This window comes from Haemaphysalis longicornis, unplaced genomic scaffold, assembly GCF_048455015.1.
Source record: "Haemaphysalis longicornis isolate Haplotype H1 unplaced genomic scaffold, Haemaphysalis longicornis Haplotype H1 scaffold_2, whole genome shotgun sequence".
Taxonomy (NCBI): domain Eukaryota; kingdom Metazoa; phylum Arthropoda; class Arachnida; order Ixodida; family Ixodidae; genus Haemaphysalis; species Haemaphysalis longicornis.
The window spans coordinates 150359549-150384576 of record NW_027526295.1 but is presented as its reverse complement, the minus strand read 5'-3'; the positions used below and the strand labels follow the sequence as shown (position 1 = coordinate 150384576).

Below are 25028 nucleotides of genomic sequence, written 5' to 3'. Positions count from 1 at the left end.
CCTCCCAAAATAAAACCACGGTATACAGCTACATGGCGTATCCTTTACTGCGAGCGCTTACAAAAAATTGCGCTCAATACTTATGAAAAGGAACCCCTCAGCACTTCATAAATTTTGAACATCGCATCGTACACGAGTTGCTACAGTTACACTAGCTGCTTCGGTGCTGATGCGGGTGTTTCGAAAATTAGGCTAGTTAATATTATATGGCACAGTAATATACAAGAAACTACGGCAGGAAGCAAAAGATGATAAAGAAATAAGGAAACTTCCTGCAAAATTGTCTCAGAAGAAATGTTGATAGATTGAGCGTTCTACTTTTTTTTACCTTTCTACTTATACCTCACCTTCAGAGACACCAACATTCTTTCTTAATTAAAACTCCCGTCCCCATCCATCAAGAGCACCCCGAACGAAGTACTCCTGCGATAACACATGTCGCGCTGCCATATAGACTTGGTCTCGTTACGCGTTCCGCCATCTTGAGCGGCCGCACGAACGCGCCGACGCGGTAGGTGCCGTCGCGGGTAGCGCTCCTGCGACAAAGGACTGCTACGCCGCGGGGGTAACGCTCGCGGCCGAAGGTCACCAGCGGATATCCCAAGTCACCCGAGTCACGCTCCGGGTGTCGCGAAGAAAAGATCGCCAAGCGCTCTCCCTTGGCGCGCGCTCACGCACGGGCCACTGAGCGGCTAAGGTCCTTGGCGTCGTGTGCTTCGAGAGGAAGCGGTTGCACGTGCGACGGAGCGATTCAACAAATGTGCGGCGAGGGGCCCTTGCTTGAGAGAGAGAGAGAGAGAGAGAGAGAGAGAGAGAGAGAGAGAGAGAGAGAGAGAGAGAGAGAAAACGTTTATTTGAGCTTTCTAAGGTGGGAGTGGTTCCCTAGTCCGGGAATCCATCAAGTGAGCAGAGAGCCTTCGCTCTGGATGCCAGGAGCTGCTGGACGTCCAGACGGTCGCTGGTCACCAGGTTCTCCCACAGCTCAGGGGTGGGAAGAGGGGATCGGAGAGGTGGAAGTTTGGGATTGCACCCTTGCTTGATCGCAAGGGGCACGTCGTGTCTCGTCTAACTCAACCAGGGGCGGAATTCCGAGTTTGTCCGTTTCAAAAATGTCCGTTTCGCGTCTGTTTCAGTCGTGATATCGCTCTGCTTGCGAGGCCTCCGACCAATGCGCGCGCAGAAACTGACGCCCCGCCTTGTTAGCGCTGCGTCACGCCTTATAGTCTGCTTTCAGCCAATCAGGGCTCGCTCGAAACGGGACATTTAAAACGGACATGGAATGGACAAAAGTGAGAATTCCGCTGCAGAACTATTTCAGGCAGTCAGTAAGCGACGGAAAAATTATACGCTTTCCTCAGGTTGTCTGTTTTTCGGAATCATGCTGGCCGATCTTACTGCCTGTCCCGCTGAATTTGTGAAGAAGTCAATAAAGGCAGAGGCTGACGTACAACGTGTAATAAAGCATGCACTGTTTTTGCGTGTCTCTCCTGTAGCTTCTTGTTCCCGCCTCCATGTTTCTTTGTTGTTGTTTCTTGGCACTACTGTAAGTTGTTATCTAGTTATTGTCTTTTCATTCTAGGTCTGTTCTCGCTAAGCAGAGGCACCCAGTCTAATTATATAATCGGAATTGCAAGAATGTGTGATGTGTGCACGACGCAACGCAACCGTTCTGCTACGTAACGATGATGCACTGGCGGCCCAGCACCAAAGTATCGGGTGCGTGGCGGCCGCAGGCGGTGGGGCCCTTTTCCTCCGGTCATGGAGTCGGGGTAGGGCGTGCCGCTAATGAAAGTTTGCGTTTCTCGAGCCGCCCTCGCATACGTCGTTAGCCGCACGCGTGACGCGGGCGTCTGATTCTGCTTTTTATTTTACGCGCGCCAGCGACGACCGAGGGGCTCTCTCTCCGCTCGTCCGACGCCATCAAAGGACTCTCGGTGTCGGGCCGTAGGCCATCTTTGTGCAGCCTTGGTGACGCCGACGCTGCAGTTGTTACGCGAGAACAAAGGCGTCTTATTTGAGCCTTACAGCCAGGGTTGCCGACGTGAGCGGTGCTGTAGTTGGTGCGTTGTTGGGAGCGCGCACCGTTGGGAGAGGATCGCTACCGAAATGTAGACACGCGGTAGCGCAGAAGCGCAGAGCTTTGTCCCTTATATATTTGCGGCGAAAGCGTAATTTTCACGGCGCTCAGCATCGAGCATTTCTGAGCACGGGTCAAAACGATGTACAAAAACTGGCCGCGTATCTGCTTGCTTCGCTACAAATGACGTCGGAAGACGATAGCGTTTCTGCCACCCTCTCACGTATAGCGCACCGCCTTTCCTCGGTTTCCGCCTCTCACGCTCATATCCCTCTTTCTCATCCCATTCCCTCCTCTGTCTTCTCCTTCACCTCGTATATGGTGGGTTCATTTCCGTAGATTCCGTAACCTTCTCGAGGATAAGAGGGTAGGGCAGCATAGCAAAGTCCTTCAATGCTTTCAAGTTAAATGTTTTCAAGCACTTTAACATTATCAATACCCCAAGTCCTTCAATAGCAGAGTCCTTCAAAGTAATAATGGACTTTGGTAGTAGTGAGAGAAATTTATATACACTAGTTGATTCATGTGCGTACACTAGATGGTTTAGGCAGCCCGCAGACAAAACATAATTTTTGCGTCAGGTAGCTCAAGGAAGACAAACGCCCTTGAAAGGGTCAGCTGACCCTTTTAAAGACTAGTACACAAATCAATGAGGCAGGGTTTACCTATCAAATAAACTCAGCAGCCATTTAATGAAATTATAATTACGGCGAGCACTATATCCAGTAAAAAAGATATAATGGCTGATGGTGGTACTCGACGAAAAACAATTGCAGGTATGATATCGTCATTTTTTAAACCAAATATCAGTGTGAAGATCGTTCTCGATTACGTGTTTGCTTTTAGAACTTGCAGCAGCACAATACGTGGCAAGTGAAGGCAGGGCATATGGACGGTACAAAAGCGGGGCAGAGCTGTACTTACCACGCGAATGTTGTCGTGCAGCTGCACGAAGTACCTCTCGGCGAGGAACCTGGGGTTCTGGTCGTCCGCGTCGTGAACTACCACCACCAGTGTGGTGTGCGTGCTCTGCGGAGGGTTCCCCTGGTCCTGCGTGAGGAGGGGTTAAGAAGACAGTTACCTCTATATATACCGGAGAACCTCCAGAACATGTCACGAAAATAATGGCCTACGTACACGGTAGAACAACTAGTGCCTTAACTTTATCATTCGCCATGACAATTGCATTTCTCAGTTCTCTGCAATTTGGACTGTTAGGCATTTCCCACTTCCTGCGCAATTTAGGCAGGAAATGTTATGACATCACTTCTCTGGATGACTGCAAACGGTTGCCTGCCCAGACACGAACATTGATATACACTCCTTTTTCTTTCTTGGGAGGAGGGTGGGAAGGGGGGGGGGGTTAAGAAAAGCCACACAAGGTCTTTCCTGTTATGTTAGCAGCAAAAATAGCAAGGTGATATTTTATCGTCTATTACGCCGACGATATACGCGTTTCAATACGTTTTCTGTGCGACCTAACCAAAAGGTTCAATGCCGCGATTTTCCTTCAAACATGGACGAATGCAAACATGGTAAAAACAGCGCAGCTAGTGACAGGACGCAAAGAAAGAAAGACAGAGAACAAGCTCTGGTCCCGAGTCTTTCTTCCTTTGCGTCCTGTCCTTATAGCTGCGCAGTTTTTACTATGTTTCATTTCTCCAACCACCTAGCCCACATTCAAGCATTGAGATGAACACGAAAACTAATAAAACCTCAAATGCAGAACTGAAAAACCACTAGGCATCCAGAACAGAGGGCAGCATCGTCGTTATCTCGCGATTTCTTGATTCCCCTTGAAGAGCGCGTACACGGTGCGCACAAGGCGCGGTGGCTCACCTGCGCCCTGAGAGTGACGGTGAACTTTGGCAGGGACTCGTGGTCGAGCTTGTCCTTGAGCACCAGCGAGCCTTCCAGGCGGCTCTCAAAGGCCAGCAGGTGCTGCGCGGAGCAGAGAGCACTCAACTCACTACCTCTCGGCCAACGACTGTTTCGGGAGTTTCGTCTCATTTTTTGTTCTGTCAAGTGTGTTCGAGCAGTCAACTGCGGTACAAAATAACACATCGACGGAAATTCGCTATCTGGTGACCTCAGAAAAGTCCCGACCGGGGTGTGCGAAGGATTTGGGTGGTGACTTGCGCCACAGCATGCCTGCAGATAACGTGCGCCGCATTGCACGGCCACCGGGTTTCCCTGAATACACGGCAACCCGCGTGTCAGTGCTGTTGAAATTGCTTGCAGTTGTTCACTGGTGAAGATAGAACCGAAGTGTATGTACCTGGTATATTTGCAGTGCATGTGGTGTGTGTATTTGCAACCGAGCTGCAAAAACTGAATTCGCTTACGCACATGGCAGAGCTGCAAGAAGGTGCAGCACCAGATACTGGTAAGATATGCTATGTTCTTTTCCCAAAGCGGTGCTGGGGGCAGAAAATACGACATTGTGCGCAGCGGAGACACAGTGATCGACCTTGTCTGCGGTTAATACAACACTGCACACGAACGCGCTCCTCCCGATAGTAAGGCGCAACGGCCCTGTTACAAGACGGTTGAAGTTAGCAAAAGTGAATGAGCGTCATCGATGTTGATGACGGTTGAGTGTTTATGCCATTTACAACGGGCCAACACTGTCCGTGCTATGACCAAATAGTTCAGTAACCTAAAAAACGGTTAAGAATACGCAAAGTCGTCTCTGACGAGCATTTCCGGCTGTCGATAAATATTAACATTTGGAAAACAAGTTGTTATCGTTTAACGTGTGGGTGTCAAAAAAAATCCGGTTTTTTTTCATGTGCACTGACCAACGCTTTCGCAATAAAACACTATATTTCAATTTTCTTAATTTTACCCACATTATATAATAACGCGCTTCTTTGTATAGTGGCTGACATGGAATGACTGTCTGCACCGCTATAGAGTGTACTGGGAAAACATTTCGCCAGAAAATAAATTTAAAAGATGGATAGGAAAAGCTCTTCAGGCTTTGTGCGCTTTGTGTGTGCTTTCCGTTTTTCGTTTTTAAATTTCGAAGTTGCGTCTTTGAAGTGTAACTGAAACAACCTACGGGAAACGACGGTAACCTCGTAATCTAAAGGAACGTCTTGCAAGACAGGAAGCAAAAGCACACGAAGCAAAGAACCATTGTCATGCAGGCACTATTCTTACCGAATAGGCTCCGTCTTCGACGTAGTACTCGACCGTGCTGAAAGGGCCCGGCTGATCCTTGTCCACGGCTCGGATGCCTTGCATGACCGTCGTACCGGGCGCCGTAGACTGCGAGCGAGGTCGGGGAAAAAACAAAACAAGACGGGAAACTAAGAATGAATGTCCCCAGAACAACCCTACCGTTGCATCGCGTATTCGTAACTACAATGCGTGAACTGCGCTTTTCCACTCACTCATTTTATTCATTCAGGTGCGCCGCTTTTTGTCTTTTACACTTCACTGCCTCGCCAAAACGACCAAGCGTCGGTACACGCTCTTGCGGCTATTTCTTGCTCTCAAAGCAGAAATTCACTTCCTCTACTTGCTCCTTCGCAAAAAAGCGACCGAAGACGCTTCCGCGTTTTGTCAGAGCTGGCGCTGCGTTGTGTGTCGCTTGTTTACAACCAAGAATAACCGCGCCCGGGTGAACTCCGTCCGACCCCGCGAGAGTTCAATGCGCGTCTTTTAAAGGGCGCTTGCTAGCGACGCGTGACGTCATTACCTAGAATGGCGCGTAATCCGGGTACGCGCTTATTCAGGGCGTACAATGTGGTCGCCTTGTAGCTTTCTGCGGCGATTGGGGGTTGTGCGAGCCTACCCAGCAGACAATCGGTAAAAAGAAGGCTCCAGCGACCGGAATCTTACGAACGTCTTCGAAATAGTGCGGAAGTGAAGCAATGTTTTCCTGTTTGTTGTTTTTATTTGAATTTAAATATGCAGCACTTGTGCTACGACCCACTAATCGTTTGCGCCCTTCCGCATATGTCGGTCGTTCGGTCGGTCAGTGAACTGCGGGAGATGTTCTGGGTGAACTCACGGTGAACGTACAGACACTTACACATGCGTGAGTGAGATACGGAATCAAAGGTACCGGACACCGGAGCTTAAACCAGCTGGGGAACAAGTAATAGCTATGGCTGGTTATAGTATTTAGCTAAACTTCGAAAAGGTTGTTATATATATGACTAAGGTAACCTTTGAAAAGTGGCAGTGATAGACGGTATCTGGAAGTAACTAAAGTAGCTAGTAGTTATTAGTACCTGGTAGATCAGCCAACAAAGCACATCCAAGCGGCAGATGCACTTGGCCGCATTTGGCCTAAGTATGAGCTCCAAAGCATTTTTTGTCTTTACTTTCTTCATTGTTCATAAAAATTGCTACATCAACGGTCGTACCATATTAGCTCCTATGCACTCCAGTGGTGCACCGGCTCTGTGTACCCGCTAAAAGCTTCGGCCAGTCTAAAGTTTCGGATTGCCTAATTTTCTCGTTACTCTTTGGCTATCGAACACCAAATCTATTTCTTCTTTTGTGGCAGCATTGACATCACGTCCTCGGTGGGCATGTAGCAAGTAATTCCGCCGCATAATTAATGGGTGCTTGTATGGTGACCTGGGGTTCGTCCGAGTATTAAAATTCTTGTTATCCCCTGATAAAAAAAATTAAAAGACAGAAATGGACACGCCTACGTACCCTTGTATGTTTTGTAGTCGAAATTTCACAACCATTCACCCACCGCCGTCCCACCTCCACCGCCCTACCACCGGCCGTAGCAGTCCGCGAGCATTATTATGCAGCTGCCCAAGGCTTCGGGGCCCGTTTTCTAAACGAAGGCGCTGCTCGTTAGCCAGTAACGGCTCACGAAGTTGGCTAATTGCTGCTACGCGCCCAAAGTTACGCAATGGGGAAACGGGTTATTTATTCCCTTGCGTCACTGACACCGCCGCCTTTCTTCGCGCTCAAGCGTGCACTGCGCGAGATGGGCGCAATTTTTGGTGGATTCTGATGAGCGAAGCATACTGGCTAGGACTGACGCGAGTACATTTTCAGGATGGTTTTTCCAGCTCGCCCATCGACTATATATGGCGCCATGTAGTTTGCATTTCGCCTAGAATTTCGTGTTCACCTAATTAGCTATATACGCGGTGTAGACGGGCGTTAATTTATTGTAATTACCACGCAAGACTAACGCGCGCACACTGCGAGGACTGCTGGATTTACAATTATTTTGCAAATTCGACCGTGCGCAAAGTGGTAGTTAATGTCATCATGGGCAGCCTTCGTTGGTGGTACTATGAACAACACATGAGCGGACACAGTTCGTTTGACACGGTCAACTTTGACGGAACATAATGTCACATAGACCAAAGCTGCCCTACAAAAAGCTTCGCTTTCGTTTTGTGTGGGTAGACGCCACCTGGCAGGTATTCCGCTGTGCTAAACTATCTTTGCAACCAACGACCCGAAACAGTAATCCGCGCACTTACAGAAATGACTGAGTTGTTTTGCACGTGTGCACCCGTTTTCACTAACAACTTGCGGGAGTACCGTGGGAAATTCATGCCTGTTTACCGCGTTGTTTAGGCAATAGTCGATTCGCAATTCAAATAGGCACTGCTTCGACGACGATTGAACCAACGAGCGTTGCATACGCCGCCTCTTTCGACGAGTGATTTATCTCACTCGTCCCACTTCTGCTGCGCGTTTGGCGAGCGAGACAGCGACGAACTCGATTCAAGGACCAGATCCGGCGCTCGCGCGAAAGGCCGTTGACGCAGAAACTGTTCGTATACACTTTTACAGTCGCCAGTGCAGTCGCATAAACACTTATTCCATGCCTTTCGAAGCAGATGTCGCTGAGGATACACAGTTTTCATGTTGCTGCCATCTTCTACACTAGGGTACAACTTACAACGACAACAGAAGTTGCCCTACGCCTCATCACCGTATGCGGCTCTTCCTCCGCGCGGCGCAAAGGGGGCGTTACTGGGAGTATTTTAAACGGGACACGAGTCATTTCCGCGATTTTCTCGGACATAATCAGCTGATAGACTACTGCAGCGACGACAAACTACGCCAGAAAAAGCCGTCGATTTCAAGCATTAAGCTCAGTCTCCTTTCAAAATGCACGCACGCATTGAAATCCGGGTCCGTCATTTCGGCGAAATGATACACTACATGGGCTATTACCGTTCTTAACTGGTACCCGAGTATGAACCTTTTCATCCGTTAATCTTTAATAAGGTCAAACGATGTTCTGGGCTCTGTTGCGCATGCGCAGTTGCATCTTCCTGTCAACTGCGCCAATTGTAGGGTCGCTAGCACAGCCCACTGATAAAATTGAAGCTCCCAGGACGAAGAAAATAAAAAGGTCTATAGCAGCGGTGCTAAATATGCAGCCGGCTCCGGAGCATTTGCCAAGAATACATGCTCGTTTATCACGCTCCACATATGTCTGCTGCGCATGCGCGCCGCGCGTTAATCTCGGCTACGGCACACTTAAGAAAGCGCTCCTCCTTTATGGTGTGCGCAAAGGTATACAAGCAAGAAAATTAGCTGAGGTTGAGCCTAACAAAACAACATGGTCTCTAAATGCCTGTCCTCTGTAGTTGCTACGTAATTCGATACCCCATCACGCGCCGGCTTATGCTCGTTCCGAAAAGTTACGGTAGTGTCACGGCGAAAGGCGCAAATTGGTAACAACCCGTGAAAGCTCGATGCAGGGCGAAGCTTCTATTAAGCTTGCAGAGTTAAGCACGCGCTAATGGCAACCTATAGACGCAACAGGCTGCGTTCGTTCCTAGGCGTAACTGGTAAGTGTGAACGCTTGGAACCAGGCAGCGCAATTTACCCAACTCTTTTCTTAGCCTGGGACAATCAAGAACCACGGCGCCAGACTATAACGGTGAAAGCGTTAGCGCACGCGAACGAGTAACGAACGTTGTGAGCGAGCAGCCAGGCGTCGTGCCAAGGACAGCTGTATGACTATAGCTAAAACAATTACGAACGCGGCTCATAAGCCAGGGGGCCCCACGCCTGCTATTGTGCTACCCACGCCGACTTCCGCACTGTGCAGCAGCAGCGTTACTGAGGAACCACCGAAACGGGAACGACGGCAATCGGTATTCGAAGCCGGAGGTGGGCGGGGGGCAACAAAAGGCGATACAGCCGACCGGCTGTATAGGTGCTCCTTCACTCGGCGGCGGCGCCAAGCGTCCATCGGAATCAATGCCGTGAGAACAAAGGGGCCGTCCGTGAGAACGAACCAAGATGGAGGCGCCGCGATTAGAATTCGGAGTGTACCCGAGGTCACTTTCACCCGCTTCTGTGTACGCTGTGCGCTGGGGTGGCAAAATATGTATTGTGTATACGAGCCGAGGTTGTTGGCTCGGGCGCGGTAACAGAGTTACTGCAGTATTGCGACGCCAAGCTCTCTATGTAGAGTACCGTTCGAAGTGCGTAGAAATTGGCTACGTGTCCTACGACCAACAGTGTTGCCGAGGTCATGGTTCCAAGTGCCACTAAAACAGTTGCCAAAGTCGGATAGCTTGAGCGTCGAGAACACTCTCACGAAGTGCGAGTAACACAGCCGGGTGACATGAAGTTTCTTCACGTAGTTGGCGACATTTCGAGTTATGCATTCGACATACGGTGCACGAGCGCTTTTGCGTAGACTGTATTTGTTTTGCACCAATACACTGTACCGAGTCGTGCTATTCTCATCCATGAGAGCTGAAGAGATGAGAACCGGTAGCGGTATTCGGAGAGGTATCTGGAACCGGTATGGAAGTAGCATCTGGCATCGATATCTGGCGTTGTGAAAAAACAAACGAACAAGCAATGGTGGGACCCAAGGGGTTCTATTGTGTCATGGGGATGCGTGAGTGTTACTTCTCCCTGAGTTATGTCGTCGAGTTTTGTTCTGGTTAGTTTAGTGCTGCTGTATGTATGGTGCCGAAAAACAAGCAGGAACTCAGTAATTTTTTTTCTTGGGTATAGGCTTCACCGGAATTTACAATGTGGGGAAGCGAGCTTTACAAAAACAAATTTCTACGCGTAGTTTTAAAAGTCGGCTTCACTACTATGCACAAGTTTAGTGCTAGGAAGGAATTTATTTAGTGGAGATTCAAGAATTCGTATCAAAATATGAAAATAAGACGGCCTTAGGTGGTCGGTTTGCCAATATGTTCCAGACGCACTTTTTTTCAACAGCTTCCTGTCGCGTGGTTTTGTTATGCTGATCTGAGCACGCCACGTTGTTCGCCAACTGGGCCAACCGTTGCGTGAGTGATTCTAATTAGCATTGAAAATGGCGAAAAGCAAAAACGCCCGTGTGCACGATATTTCGGCGCACGATAAAGATCCCCAGGTGGTCAAAATTAATCCGGAGCCCTCCACTACGGCGCGCCTCATCGCCTGCGTTGCGTCGGCGCGTTAAACCCCACAATCAATCAATCAATCAATCAATCAATCAATCAATCAATCAATCAATCAATCAATCAATCAATCAATCAATCAATCAATCAATCAATCAATCAATCAATCAATCAATCAATCAATCAATCAATCAATCAATCAATCAGCATTGAAAATGCATTTTCAGCGTTTGGATTCTGCCAAGTTTCTGAAGATCTTGGCACCAGTCCGAGTAGTTCAACATTTTTCTTTAGTTCTTCTCTTGAAAACTGCATTTTACTCCTTTCTTCAAAAAAAAAAAAAAAAATCCGGGCCATGTCTAATAACGTGAAACCTGGCCAGGGCAGAAGCATGCAGTGTATAAGTGTACTCTAGGCGCCTTGGTGTTTTTGCCCACGGAGATGAAACCGGTGGGGGGTAGAGGTATACAGCTTTGCTGTAAAAGTCTCGTGTCTTTGAAGCACGAAGAGTTCTAGCGCGAGGCGTCGGAAAACGAGTGTCCCGGTGTTTTAGTACCGTGACTACATGATAATACGACGACATGAGACGACAATGACGTGAGACGCCGACAGCCCGAGCCCCTAAGGGGCCGCGCCCATAAAAAGAAAAACGTTTTAATAGATTACTATCGCTAAAATATTAGAGTACACAAGACACTTTATGTGACCTAAAAGTTTGCTGCATTACAGATGAGCCAGATTTGGTTGCGAAGAATGCTTTCTTCTTAGCTGCTGAATGCAGTGAAGGAAATGTAAAGGCGCTAGCTGCCTAGTTAATCGCACGGCACTGAGAATCCAGCTGCACGCTGAGTGCGTGACGCTTATTTCAGTGGCAATCGTTCAAATCGCACGTGTTAGCGAAACCCTTCAAACGATTACAATCATGCCTGAAGGCAACTTTGAATCAGTGAAAAAAAAAAAAGAAGCGTCCCCAAAAGTTGCACCCGTGGGAGCCGAGGCTCCCATAGCTACGCATGCAGGCGCAGGTAGACAAGGGCACGTACCTCGCTGATATTGAGAAAGTAGGGCGTCCCCTGGAACTCCGGTGCGTTGTCGTTGGCGTCCGTGACGATTATCCGAACGGGAACCGTGATGCTCTGCCAGGGAAAGAGAGAGAGAAAAAAATGAAGGAGTTTTAAAGCAATCGTACAGCGCGTACAAAGTGGTTCTTCGCGTATTTGGTGTTCTGTACCCCGAATGCTACTATTCTAACCCGGCAACTCGAAACAGACATGAGCAAACGTTGAACTCGACTTAGTATATTAGTAAGTGAAGCCCTTTAAACAGCAGCATTTCAGTATAGCCTCCACGCCACTCCTTTAAATTTTGTATGATTTTATTTTATTGTCTGCTTTAACATGTGTTGTGGTATTGCCTGAAACTGAAAAGTGTGCCTTTATGAGAAACAGCGACCTAATATATAGATTTTCCTCTTTAGTGCTACCAGCTTGGACGTGTACAGCTGGATGTGTGGGGGTATGGGAACTCAATACGACTGTAGCATTTAATCGACCAATAAATGTTTTGCAATAATATACCACCGCCCTTTCGCCAAGCGCTGTGTTCACACTTACGCACGATCGACAGCCGCAAAGGGGAGGCAGGCGTTTGTTTGTGGTTTGAGGAAAAGGAAAAACTGTGGCTGATTCCTCTGTCATAGGAATCGGTAAAACCAGAAAGTGAAATGTGCAGCGAAATCTGCAGCTGAGCATGATTTGGGGGTCAGCGGCTGTATTATGTGTGTGCTTGGTGAGCGACGTCCTGCTGGCGGGTCGCTTCAGCAAAGGTGTGCTGGCGTAGTTTTCATGACGGATATGACGTCAGTGAAAGCTTTGGTGTATCCCGGCATAAAACACTTTCATGTCAAAATATAAAACCCAAAAACAAACAATCCTAAGTATAACGTACTCTAGTACTAAAGATTGCTTCCCCGCAAGAAGACCTTGTGTGCAGGGGTGCACCCTTTACAAACCCCTTGCTCCGTTGTACTGACGTCACTTTCGTGATGGATATAACGTAAGTAAAATCTTCGTGAATCCCGGAATAAAACAATTTCGTGTTGAAAAGGAAGGGAAGTACACTGGTGATATTATTGAGCGCGAAGACGTGTGTAAACTCGAGGTTTGGCACGTACACATTACAGATGCTTAAAACGGGTACCAGGCAGACATATCTCGGAGTTGAACGTTTTCTGTCCCATAATTCCTCAGCCAACCTTTCTCTCTCACTTCAGATGCAACATCGCAACGAAATCCCACAAAGTAACGGGTGTGAGTTTAGTCCTTGCGAGCCTGTGTGATCTGCCCTCGCATAACGCCGGACCTGCCTGCTGCTACAAGCTATCTCGCTTCGGCCATTCTCTCCGCTTTCCGACTCTTCCCCGCTGTTCTAGGAAGTCACCACAATCGGTCGTGATCGTTCAGGCAAGGCGGGGTCTTCTGTGTTCTCCCGCGATAGCTGCCAGCGGCCGCGCGCCTTTCCGAAACGCTAAAACCTCTCACGCAAGCCACAATTTGTTGTCCTTCGAGGTCACACGCGTTCCTGTATAGCGTTCGACCGGACAATCATCGGGCCCCACCGGTGGTCCTCCCACCGGGGGCGCATGCAACGAACTTGCGGGCCGATCGGCGTGAGAGAAAGCGCCGTCCGGGAGGTCCTTATAGACACAGGCGGCGGTAGTCGGTCGTTCCGTTCCCAGGCGCCTCCGCGGCGTCTCGTCTCCCGCGGGAAGGAAGTCAACGGAACTTTAGAAGACGGCACGACAGCGCGTTGGCGTTTGGGCGGCGCACAAGCCGCGTCCTCGCGCCGTCTCGTCTCTACAATGTCTTGTCGCCCGAAGAAGAAGGGTCCGCGAAAAACCGGGTCACAGGGAACAGGAAGAGTACGGCACGCGCAACGCCGGGTGTTTTGTAATTTGAGAGCATTGTTACGGGATGCGTGAAAGGTGCTATAGCTTGAAGCGTCGAAAACTGCGCGAGTCTTTGTTTCCACGCAGAGAAACGTCACAGAGATTCGACAAGAGTGCCGAGTGGCGGCGCGTTAGCGCAATCAATTTACTGTCCGGATTCTGTAGTGTAGTAATGAAAGCCGGCGAAAACGACAATCAGAGCAATGACAATGATCATTCTCAGCACGGATGGACGGACGATCGCATGGGATGTCGCGCATTTAACTGGCACACAAACAAAACAAAGCAATGGACAGTTTACCCACTTTTGGAAGCTCGTGCGTCGACGCAGTTTTCTTTGTTCTCAAATGGTCAAAAATGAATAATATTTTGATGCAGCTTGATTCGGACACGGATACGGTATTATTCGAGTTCGATGGAGCGATGACCTTTTATGAGGCACAGCCTAACTTGGGCGACGTAGTTCTTGTACTGTGCCTGCTTAACAGAAGAAATGCGGAGTAAATTAGAGTGAATGCATGATTGATACCTGTGGAACACACGCAAGGAACACTGTGGAACACCCTCTTTGTTCGGACTGGCATGCACTTAAGGTGAAATCGTGTGCTTTCGTCATTTGTGTTCTTTTCCCACCTTAGCGAGCAAGATTTTTCGTAACAAAGAAGAGCGCAATTTGCGGTTGGCAATTAGGGTGAATTTATAACCATAACAGAGCTTTTGTTTCACAGCGATTTCTTTGGCAACAGTTGCGCATTAATGCAAAATACGACGCGCGACGTTCGAAACAAAAATCTCCAGCATTAAAAATATCCGCAAAATAACCTTAAACATTAAACAACAATGATATACCCTTCTGCCTTTTTTTAATGAGCCTGTGCGGTGCTCTTTTCGTTGTTTGTCTTTTATAAAAGCATGTGGTGGCGAGGGTCGGGCGCGATTAATAATAAGGTAACCGTCGCGCGGACGGTTCCGTGATTACCTATAGCTGTTTAATTAACTTCTAAATAGCGATTCGTTGCAAAACGGACGCCCTACACCAAAGTACGTGTATGTGCCGCCGGACAGTTCTCGATCTGAGGTAGGACACTAATAAATTTCATCATTACGCGCTCGCCGAAAAAGCCCATTAAAAGTTGTAATGGGATTTTCACCGCATCATTCGGCAACCGTTCGGCAACCGCATCATTCGGACACACGCCGCAAGCTACGGCATGGAAGGGGCAATAACTTAACGTGCTCCGGAGTCACGTGATTACCTGTCTCGCATGTGGTCTCCCGACTACGCCCCGAACCCCGTGTACGCAAGGCTTTCCAAGCCGGTGAAGCAGCATATTGAAAACTTAAAGAATTGGTGAGTGAGTTAAAGAAGCATCAAAAGCCGGAGGCCACAGTTGTATATGTAGTCGATTAGCGCGCTATAACACGAATGGCAGAAGCTCTGCGATCGACTAAAAAGAGAAAATTGCGATGTGCGACGTCTCTAACTGTAAAAGAGGATGACGGGGCCGTTTAAAACGTTCACCATTTATAACATCGACATACGTCCTCTATGAATGTGCGAGCAATACTTCTGGAAAATGTTTAATTGGCATAGCTTTTGCGACCTCAGCTCACAATTTGTGACGTCTCATCGTGTAACGTAAAGTGAAAAAAAAAAAAAAACTGCGCAAATTGAGACGACCACAAAGAGGAAGGTACACAATGACAGGCGCAGACTTGAAACTAACTTGTATTGGACACAAGCTCACATATAAGTACAGGCCGAAACACCGCCACAACGCACGCTGTTATATGTGCCTGATCTGTGTGTAATAAAAGTTGGTTGCAAGTCTGCGCCTGTCCTTGTGTACTTTCCTCTTTGTGGTCGTCTCAATTTGCGCAGTTTCTTTTACTTCACGTTACAGATGCACCAACTCGCCCAGCAACAAATCCTTCTAGAGTATAATTCTGTGTCACGAACAGAACAGAACAAGACAAAAAAAAAAGCCGGGTGGGGAGAGTTGATTGATTGAGTCTTTTTATTGGAGCAAGGAGGGCGTTTGCCGTAGAGTGGGGAGAGGAATGGAAGGAAGGGAATTACTAATCAAGGTCCATATTCAAAGAGGGGATTCGTGTCATGGGGGCCTGGAAGTCTTCACCGGGGTCGGCCCCGGTTAGACTACTCGTGCCAGACAACTCTTAACTGCAAAAGCGGCGATTGTTCGTAATAAAGATGCGTCTAATCCAGTATGTGCTTCATGTGGTAGAGTGTCGGGATTAATGTTTGTTAAACTCTCTGGGCGATGTTTCGCAAAGCGTGGGCACGTCCACACTAGGTGGTGGAGATCTGATTTGACGTCAGGGTATCGTGGGTGCGTGTTGGGGCATCTTGTCCATTTCTGGGTAATGTGAGGAGTGTAGGCGGCATCCGCACACAGCTTGTTAATGAATACTTCCTCGGATCTGCTGCAGGAGACAATGTTGGCAAGATACCCAGGGGGGGGTGACCTGTTGGTAACGTTGTCTTTTACGTTTCTTTAGTCGGAGGAGTAGGAGGGCTGGAAGAATGGGTGTGGATGCTGAAAGGAGAACCAGTGGAGGCGTAAAGTTCAAACACTCCTGTTCCGCCTCGTGGGCGGACTGGTTCCCTGGGCCGGTCTCCTCGTGGTCTGGAATCCAGTCAATTCTGATGTGCACGTTGTGGCTTTTGAGGAGTTCTTTGTGTAAGATTATAGAGTTGCCGAGCGGGTTGAGGGAGAGTGGCTTGCGAAGTTCTTGAATTGCTTCGAAAGAGTCCGTTAGAATCCGTATTTTGGCTGGTGGTCGGGTATTGAGGTCATAGCAAATATGATTAAGGGCACCATTGATGGCATGGAGTTCGCCTTCCAGTGCAGTTGCACCATCGTATCTGAGGGAGAGTTGACCTCCAAGGGATGGGTTTTCAGGGCAGGTCCATGCTACGCCAATATGCGAAGTTGCCACACTGGCGTCGGTATAGATGTCGATCTCATTGGGAAGTTTGGACTTCTCCAAGTGAAGGCTACGTTTAGATCTTGTTGCCGTTCTAGAACGGGGGATAGGTTTGGTGAGATTGCTGGTGATGTTTTCCGTGATTGTCCAGGGTGCTAAAGGGATGGGAAGGTCGATGACCGGGATAGGCTTCTGCTCGTCCCATGCTGTGAGAAGGAGCCCTTGTCGGGTGAGCCCACGTTTGGTGTCTGCCTGTTCACGAGTTTCTTTCATGATTACGTCTATAGGAGGGAGCGCAACCGCTCGCTCAAGAGCTTCTGTTTTTGTATGTTTTGGGAGGCCTGTGATGGTACGCAATGTGGCTCTATGGAGCACCCGAAGGTGTTTTGTGTTCGTTTTGTTCAGGTTGTATACTGGCGCTCCATATGCGAGAGTGCCGATTGCAACTGTCCGGGCCATGGAGAGGCATGCCTGTTGACTTGCGCCACCATATTTGTTAGACAGCCTCGCGATTAATTTGAGCATGGGTTTCCATTTCTGTCGTAGTTGTTTTAACCATATCTTAGCACTATTGTTACTGCCAAGTGGGAGACCAAGGAGGCGTACGTGGCCACGTGTCGCTTGGATAGTTGTGTCTCCAATGTACAGCAGAGCAGGGTCCACGGGGTGCTTTTGGTATCGCTTGATACCGTTAGAAGTTCTGTCTTTTCTGGGGCGAGTTCTAGGCCAAGTTTCGGTATGCATGCTTCGAGGCTGTTCACCGCCGCCTGCAGCTCAACCAGCATGTCGGATGTTGACGAGTAGTCTCTACCTTCCGTCCATATCGTAATATCGTCAGCGTATATTGCGAAACGGGCTGACGTTTCTTGTTCTAGAGTTTTGGCTAACTTTGCCATGCCGATGTTGAAGAGTACTGGCCAGAGTATAGATCCCTGTGGAACACCTTTGTCGCTGTAGTAGGTATTGGGTGTCCATCCAGGGAGCGTGCTGCTGAGTTGAATGGGCCATTGTGGAGAAAGTTACGAACCCAAACTTGTGATTTTTTGCTGGGGAAGGCTTGGGCCAGTTCAGTCAAAATCGTAGTTTGATCTATTCAGTCGAATGCTTTCCGAAGGTCTACAATAAGGACGTAGTCGGGAAGTCCGCGGTCGTACGGGGATCTGTTGATTACCCGTCGTAAGAGCCAGAGGCAATCGTGCGATGATCTAATCAAAGAAGCGCCTGTCGTGTCCGTGACGATTGCCATCAAAATAGTGGCGGCCGCTAGAGCCACAAGAAGAAGCTTATTTAGTGGTTTTAGTATAGGCGTTTCGGCAGCGACATCGGCAGCGATATCGGCAGCAATTTGCGTCAAAATAGGACAGGAAGACGGTCGGCGTTTCGGTGAAAGAGGCTTGCAGTTTACTTATTCGTCTACAAACGCAATATACGTCTACAAGAGGTCAACCCCGCACTATTTCGACCACAAAGTAATTTTAAGTACTATAGCATTCACTGATAAGGTTCAATGAGAAAAATGAAAAGGAGCGTAACAAACGGTTCGAGGGGGGTGTGATGGGGTTCAAACAAGTTATACGAGGAGAGCGAAGAGGACGAAGACAAGGGGGAGTGGTAGATGAATTTTTACGAGGAGAGTTGTGGGCTAAGTGACAGGACGAGCAGATTCGAAGATTTCGTGCCCTTACGGGCTTGACCAGGAATCCGCCGAGGTTCGTTCAATCATAACACGGTGCCCTCCATAATGTGCTGTCTACTTCACGAAAAATATAAGCCCGTTATCGGGCAACGTAACCTTATTACCGTTTCAGCGTACCACCATTGAAGAGCAAAGCAACTCGCGGCGTACGTCATCCAACGGCTTAAAGGCGCCGCTAGAAGTCCTCTGGATTCTTATGCCGCGGTGTGTACCGATTCTGTTGGTACGCCACCTTCATCCGATGTGCATTGATACCAGACCCACCCTGCGTCCTACTCAGCACGTCATAGCACGTAAAACGCATCGCACGGCTTCAGTGCCTCCCGCCGCCGACACACGTGGCCTAGGCAGCGGTACGACAAGACCTGGCCCACCATGCAGCACGCCCGTCATGCTTCGAGGGAGGAAAGACTCGACGCTGCGCGGGCCATGCGTGACCGGAGACGGTCTCCTCCGGCTTCTCTCGACTGCACGCGTTGCTTTGTCGACGACACTCCTTCCTGGCTCTTGTTTCTTTCCTCCGTGGACGTCATGTCTCAATTCACTGCGGTGGGACACCACCGCGGTGGATGAGGTGTCCATGCGCGGGGCGTCGTCGTCACCGCCAACCAGCGCGTCCCGTTGCGTGCAGCGAATCAGAACGCGACACGGCGAAGCAGAGAAGGGCTTGTGGATCGGCAGATCACAACTCCTATGGAAATGCTTAGATGGCCAAACGTATACGCAGGTACTTTGGAGCGTATGACACACTATTAAAAATGTCATTCGAAACGTTCGGAATGGAGGGAGGGAGGGAGGGAGGGAGGGAGGGAGGGTGGATAACGTTATTTCCTCTGGTCCTCTCTATTACGAGGTCTCTCGAATTGCCTACACGTGCTAGTTGAAGTCTTCACGCACTTTGTTTTCAAACCCGGGCGGTGGGACGTCAGCTTTTCCCAGAAGGAACAGGTGGCGAGGATTGAAGGGGCCGTATTTGGAGCTGCGCGCCCTGATGCATTTCCACAGTGTGAGTTCGACTGCAGTGTGTTCTCCACTAACTTGGAATCTGCGTCTACCTGAAAGATGATCTATGTTGTGCATGTACAGGTCGCATGGAAAGTTGTGTCTTATTCACCGGCCCGATAAAACGATGGAGAGCGCCTCCCCAAATACACTGCTGGCTCTGCAAGCGTGAAGTGCTTTCGGCACCCGGCCGGGGCTCACAAAAACTCCAGGCAATGCTCCCCAGGTATACGCTATGCGGTACGCGCATCCTACAGTCGCCATTATAACAATCAGTGGCCTATTTATGCCACTTCACGACTTCCAAACACGTCCAGCTGAGCTGTTCTGAGGCGAGGACTGACGACGCTGCCGAGCACACCGCCGAGAAGAATCTGAGAGACAGCTGCTGGCGTTGCAAGCACGCGGCGCTTTAAGCACAGGCCGGTGAGATTTTTACGGCCACGCGCAAGGAGCCCCTTTAGCCACGGGCTATTCATTAGTCGGTGCACGCACTGCGACCCCGACGCTTCCCTTGCATGGCCACTGCGTCAGGTCGGAGGGCGAGCCGCTGCGAAAATAATCACCTCCACTCGCAGCGAAAGGTTAGGCCAAAGAAAAAGGCAAACGGAAAGAGCGGTGTGCACTGGAGGAGGTCGTAGGTCGTCGGCACCCGAGACGCAGCGACGCATGCGAAAGGATGCATGAGACGCCTCCTCAGGTTGCAGGAGGCAGCGTGGTTATTCTTCGCCCGTGAACGGGCTGCGAGGTAGCAGAAATTTGAATGCGCGGTGGACTGGCGGAACGGCGGCTGGTTGGAAAAGGATGCCTCCTTAGCCGCGCTAAAGGGGCTGTATAATTTTCAGCGTACTTTGGCGTTTAGAAAACACCACTGTCTCCCAGCAGTGTGATTGGCGCTGGTGTTGGATTATGCATACATGTGACTGCATAGACGACTGCGGGAAAGTGGCAGGAGGCAGTTTTCTTGCGAAGGATATACGACTGGCCGCGCTCCTCGCGCTGTGTTGCTTTGACCTGCTTGCCCCTTTCTTCAACAATGGATACGCCGAGTACGGAAGGCGTGTTGTTGCGCATTCCCTCGTGGGTACATTGTACAGGGTACCATGCATGTGTCTTTGGCCATGGTACATGGTACACGGTACCTCATGGGTACACTGCTGAAAGTTAGGACTTCTGCGGAGCAACTTGAATGCGACCAATGATCTAGATAACAGGAACGACAATAAAATGTTTGAACAGTATTAAAAAACACTGCGCCTTTGGCATTGTTCTAATCTCACGCTGGTTACTCGTTTTGCTTTACAACTTGCCCATCAGCGGTTTATGGCGCCCCTATACACACGCGCTCAGTATCACGGCCAGCGACCTAACCCCGCCCGCCACAGTTGGGTTGAACGAACCAAGCGACGCGGTCACGCGTATAGACTAAGTCCTACCCGCTTCCTCGTCATACGCACACATAAACCACGACAAGGCGAAGCACCGTTGTGCTTCGGGGCATATCCCCGAACACGCCTGTGTACACTTCCGGAAAAACTCTGCGGGCATTCCAGAAGAAATGTGCCTTCCCACGTGAAGACGCCTATCTCTGTTATTATCGGCCGCGTTATTTTGTCCTTCTGCTGCTGCCCTAGTATAGCGGGGTGCTGAGCTTGGAACGTTCGCATACGGCGCAGCTTCGTCGAAATTAATTGCTGAGTGCAGCGTTCATTAGGGGAGTGCTTCGCGTGGCGTGATACAAAACCCGTGTTTAACGTCGTGCTCGCCGGAACTCGAGGGGGCGTGGCCACGCCTATCGTCGCTGTTCCCAGTCGGCACGCGGGACTCGCTGCTCGATCACGCGCGAAAGCGTGGGGCTGCATACGTTGGCGGGAAGCGCTTGAGGCCGTTCAAATTGGCGCTTTGTTTGCTCAAGACCACACGCTACGCAAGCATTTGTATATATTAGTTGGCATTAATGATATATGTGCGCGTTCGCTGGGAGGAATTCAGAAATATCGGGTGTAGGCTTAAAGGGGCCATCAAGACAAAATACAAGTTCGACAAAGCCTGCTTCGACCCAGTAACAATGATACCAAGTTTATATATCGAAAACTTCAAAGGAATAATGAAGATATTAGATATGAAGCAGTGGCGACTCCCCGGCCACGTTCCGGCGATTTTTTATGACGTCAAAGAATATTTTTTGTACGATTGGCTGCCGCCGACGTAAGCCACCGCAAAGAAACATGACTGTGGAGTTGTAATAGGCCTCCTGCGCTGGAGTTTTGGCGACATGCAGCGCCCCTAGCGGCCGACGCCTCTGGGTAGTACAAAAGCAGACGACCCTCGCCGTCCTCCATGTGTTTTCAATTACAAGCCAGAGTGAAAGTTGGTTGTGGCGCTTTGTAGCGTGTTTAAACGACTGCATACTGTATGAAATAGCCCTTAAAGTAGCTGCAGAGGCTAGACAAAATAATATCCGCTAAAAGAAGCCGATTTGTCGGCTTTCTTTTGAGCGAGCTGTCGCGGTGGTCGCGGCGTGGGACAGTATCGCCAGGTCGGGTGGTTTAACTGTTTGACGACAATTACAGTTTTTTTCTTCTTACGTGCGGTCGACAAAGGAAAGTTCACGAGTAGCATAAACACGGAATGCTGCTCATCTTACATCCTGAGGTAACTGCAAAAGGTTGCTTCATCGGGAGCATGCAAGCGAACGCAAGAATTGCGCAGCCGACTCTGCTGACACTGCTGGCCTGGCACCGCCTTTGAAACAAGTGGAAACTTTGCTTCGTATTTTCGCAAACTAAATGATTCTTGCGTAACGTACGTTTTACGACGCGCGATTTACGAACGGCAGGGTACATGTATATTAGCGAGTACGTGGGGTACCAATTAAATAAACAAATTAAGCGCTATTAAAGGACGCAAAGCACGCACCAAATCACACGCCCGCTGCCTGCAGAGATGAGTACTTCTATATTTATTTATATACGATCATCACTGACTGTGTTGGTTTTCTAGTGCAGGGGTCGTCGAATCTGAACGCCGACACGCCAGTTTTGACTTCAAATGGAGTTAAGGCCCATTCACACTGCGACGAAAGCGACGTGAATTCTGTCGCTTTGTCGCGCGACGGCAAGAATTGCCATTCGCCAAAAACGGACGTCGCGCTACAAAGCGACGGAATGCCCGTCGCTTTCGCTCGCTTTTGTCGCTAGTGTGAACGGGCCTTTATACAGCGAGACAAGAACAGAGAATTGGCGTCCTCCAGTTGAATTGCCCCCCCCCCCCCCCTCTCATCTTCACAACGTTTATAGATATATCTATAAACGTTGCATCTTCACTCTTCGCCAGATTATTGTCAAATATTATTACAAATTCGCTGAATTTTTTTCTCTTTGCATTCAAACATTCAAAGCCCCCCTCCTCCTCCTCACCTCCCCCCCCCCCCCCCCCCCCCGATTTGCCGTCCAGCCCTCCGCCGTGTCGGCTGCATGGAACTCGGCCGTTGCTGACCCTCATTCTAGGCTATTAAGTGCGAACTGGCAATGTATGCTGCAAGAGCGTAATTAAGTAAAGTGAGAGCAAACAAGGAAAGCGAGCGGCCTCTTAGTTCGCCCGACCACTTTGTTTTACGGCCACTAATTTCGGAATCGCAAAACAGATTTCACGCTTCTGACGGTCGCAGCATTTTGACACTGAGACACGCAACAAAACAGCAAGCTAACGCTGCACCATGTATTCGTAACGGCGACGCAAACGAGCACTGTTAAAATGAAAGTGCACGCATAGCGTGCAGGTACGCAAAAGAGCGGCGCACCGCAGCAGGCGAGCCTGCGGTCCGCCGGACTCGCTGGCTTTTTAAAGCGCGATCATAACCGATTGCGTCACTCTTCTTTTTTGATCGGCTGTTTTTGACAAGTCTTTGTCACCTAGAGTATTAGTTTAAACTAGAAATTTTACTTAAAATTTCCCTTCGTACGACCATCGATCGGTGAACCTGCGAGTAGCAGACGCCGTCACGGTCCCGGCACTTTCGTCGGCGCTGTAAACGTGTTTAGCGCTGCAAAGCTTTTTCCCCTAATGCCAAGTTGATCGCTGAAATAGATCGGACGCGTCGGGGATGAGCTGGTGACCACGTCGCAAAATAATCGGGAGCGTCGAGCTCATTTTGTTTCTGTCAACACGGGATCCTATGGGACCCGCGCAGCTTTGTACTACCCGGAAGTACTGTCCGGAAGCCGCTTGCGCAGCGCCCCCTGGGCAGCGCAGGAATACTTGCTAGTCTGCCGTCCGGCGGCCGCGAAGGGGGCTCCTCCGTGATGCATGCAGCGGCGGCGCTGCACGCAGTCGGAGCGCGGCCGGCTAGTGTCGGCGTGGGGAGCAGTGCAGCGGACGGCGCTTCGCTGTGCTGCATTCGTAGGTATGGGCGCTTTCAGCCGATTTTAAGGCGCATTTTCGTCCTCTACAAAACAGATTAGCTAAATAAATTGGTTCCTACGAATACGAAGAGTTTGTTACCGAAGCATGAATTAATGCCAGTACGCTTTTTGCGAATTAAGAACGATCGAGCCGCCAAACCATGGAATCGTGTCACTGCGCTCTATCCTCGATATCCTCTTCAAGAGAAAAGGTTTCGACACATTCTGGGGGGCATCGGAAACACTGTCGGCACGGAATCTTTTGCTAGCTGGGGCACATCACGCGGTATTTCGACTAAGTTACTTAACAAAGAAGCATTTTTGTGTATGCCCACACCGTACACTGCCGTGGATATATAATTGATTGATTGTAGGTTTTAACGCGCCGACGCAACGCAGGCGATGAGGCGCGCGCCGCAGTGGAGGGCTCCGGATTAATTTTTACCACCTGGGGATCTTTAATATGCGCCGAAATCACGTACACACGGGCGTTTTTGCTTTTCGCCTCCATCAGAAAAGCGGCCGCCACGGCCCAGAATCGAACCCGCGACCTCGTGGATATATAGCGCGTGAAAATATTTGTGTTGTGTGTGGGCGCTTCATAATTTTTTTTTTTTGAGGCGCTTTGGAACCATCCTCACTTCTCTTTGCTTGGGAGTCAAATACAGTATTCCCTCGTTATAACGAGATCGCTTTATTCGAAATTTCTTATGGTCCCAACCCAAACGCATGCTTTTTAGGCCGCATTACTCGAAGCGCTCGAAGAGCCTGACCCGCTTGTCGAGCGGAGGCGTCGCCCATTGCGCGCCAGCGGCGACCCATCGGCAAGTCAGGAGGTCAACATGGCCGGTCAACGCAAGCTGGTCTTTCCCCGGGCGATTTTCTGGAGTCAGTTCATGCTCGATTTGCGTCAACCGACTTTAGACAAACGGTCCAACTGCGTGGTACGGTCCTTAAATTTTGTTCGTAGACATTGGTGTGGGCGCGACGGTGTGCGAACACCGACACTCGAACCGTAGAATTAGCAGTGTCGTTGACGAGGGAACGCCGAAAAGCGCTTGTTTTGCAAACTTCACGGCTGCACACCGCGAGGAAAATTTGCCCAGTGATCATGCTAAGCCTCTAGAGCGAAAACCGTCAGTTTTCATGATTACGCGGTGTGCCCAGAGTGAGCGGGTAATCGTTTTCTGAGCGCAACAAGCACAACCCTAGACTCTATTGGCGGTGAGCGCGAACACAGGCGGCGCGGCGAAGCGCGCCTCCGTGACGTCAGCTTAGGGATTCTCGCATTTGTCGTCTGCTTCACTCAGGATCGCTCTCCGTGCTGTTTCTTTGCGGTCGGTCAACGTCTGATGCTTGTCCGCACCAGAATTGGCGTGTGGGTAACTTTCTATCATAATAATAGGCTTAAAATCGCATACACTAGCTCATGGTGTCAATTAAAGTATAGTTTTGGATACCGCTACGGCAGAAACATTGCCGGCGCCTGTGTGGAGCGCGAACAGTTGGAGCTAGGCGTTAGCTTCTGATGTAAGCATTCGAACAAAAGGAACAGTCAGCTGCTAATAACCGACAACAGCGAAAATGGAAGACC

The 25028-nt window shown here is 49.6% G+C and overlaps 1 protein-coding gene across 3 annotated transcripts in view; it reads right to left on the bottom strand.

The window, feature by feature from the left end:
* Cad96cb (protocadherin Fat 4-like Cad96Ca) overlaps positions 1 to 25028 on the bottom strand; it is a 381477-nt gene that overhangs the window by 14523 nt on the left and 341926 nt on the right. For all 3 annotated transcript variants that reach the window (XM_077698388.1, XM_077698390.1, XM_077698389.1), the window contains 4 exons: positions 11481 to 11573; positions 5243 to 5350; positions 3917 to 4018; positions 3002 to 3127 (listed from right to left, as the gene is read on the bottom strand). In XM_077698388.1, the coding sequence (XP_077554514.1) occupies positions 3002 to 3127; positions 3917 to 4018; positions 5243 to 5350; positions 11481 to 11573 (429 nt within the window). The remainder of the gene's footprint in view (positions 1 to 3001; positions 3128 to 3916; positions 4019 to 5242; positions 5351 to 11480; positions 11574 to 25028) is intronic.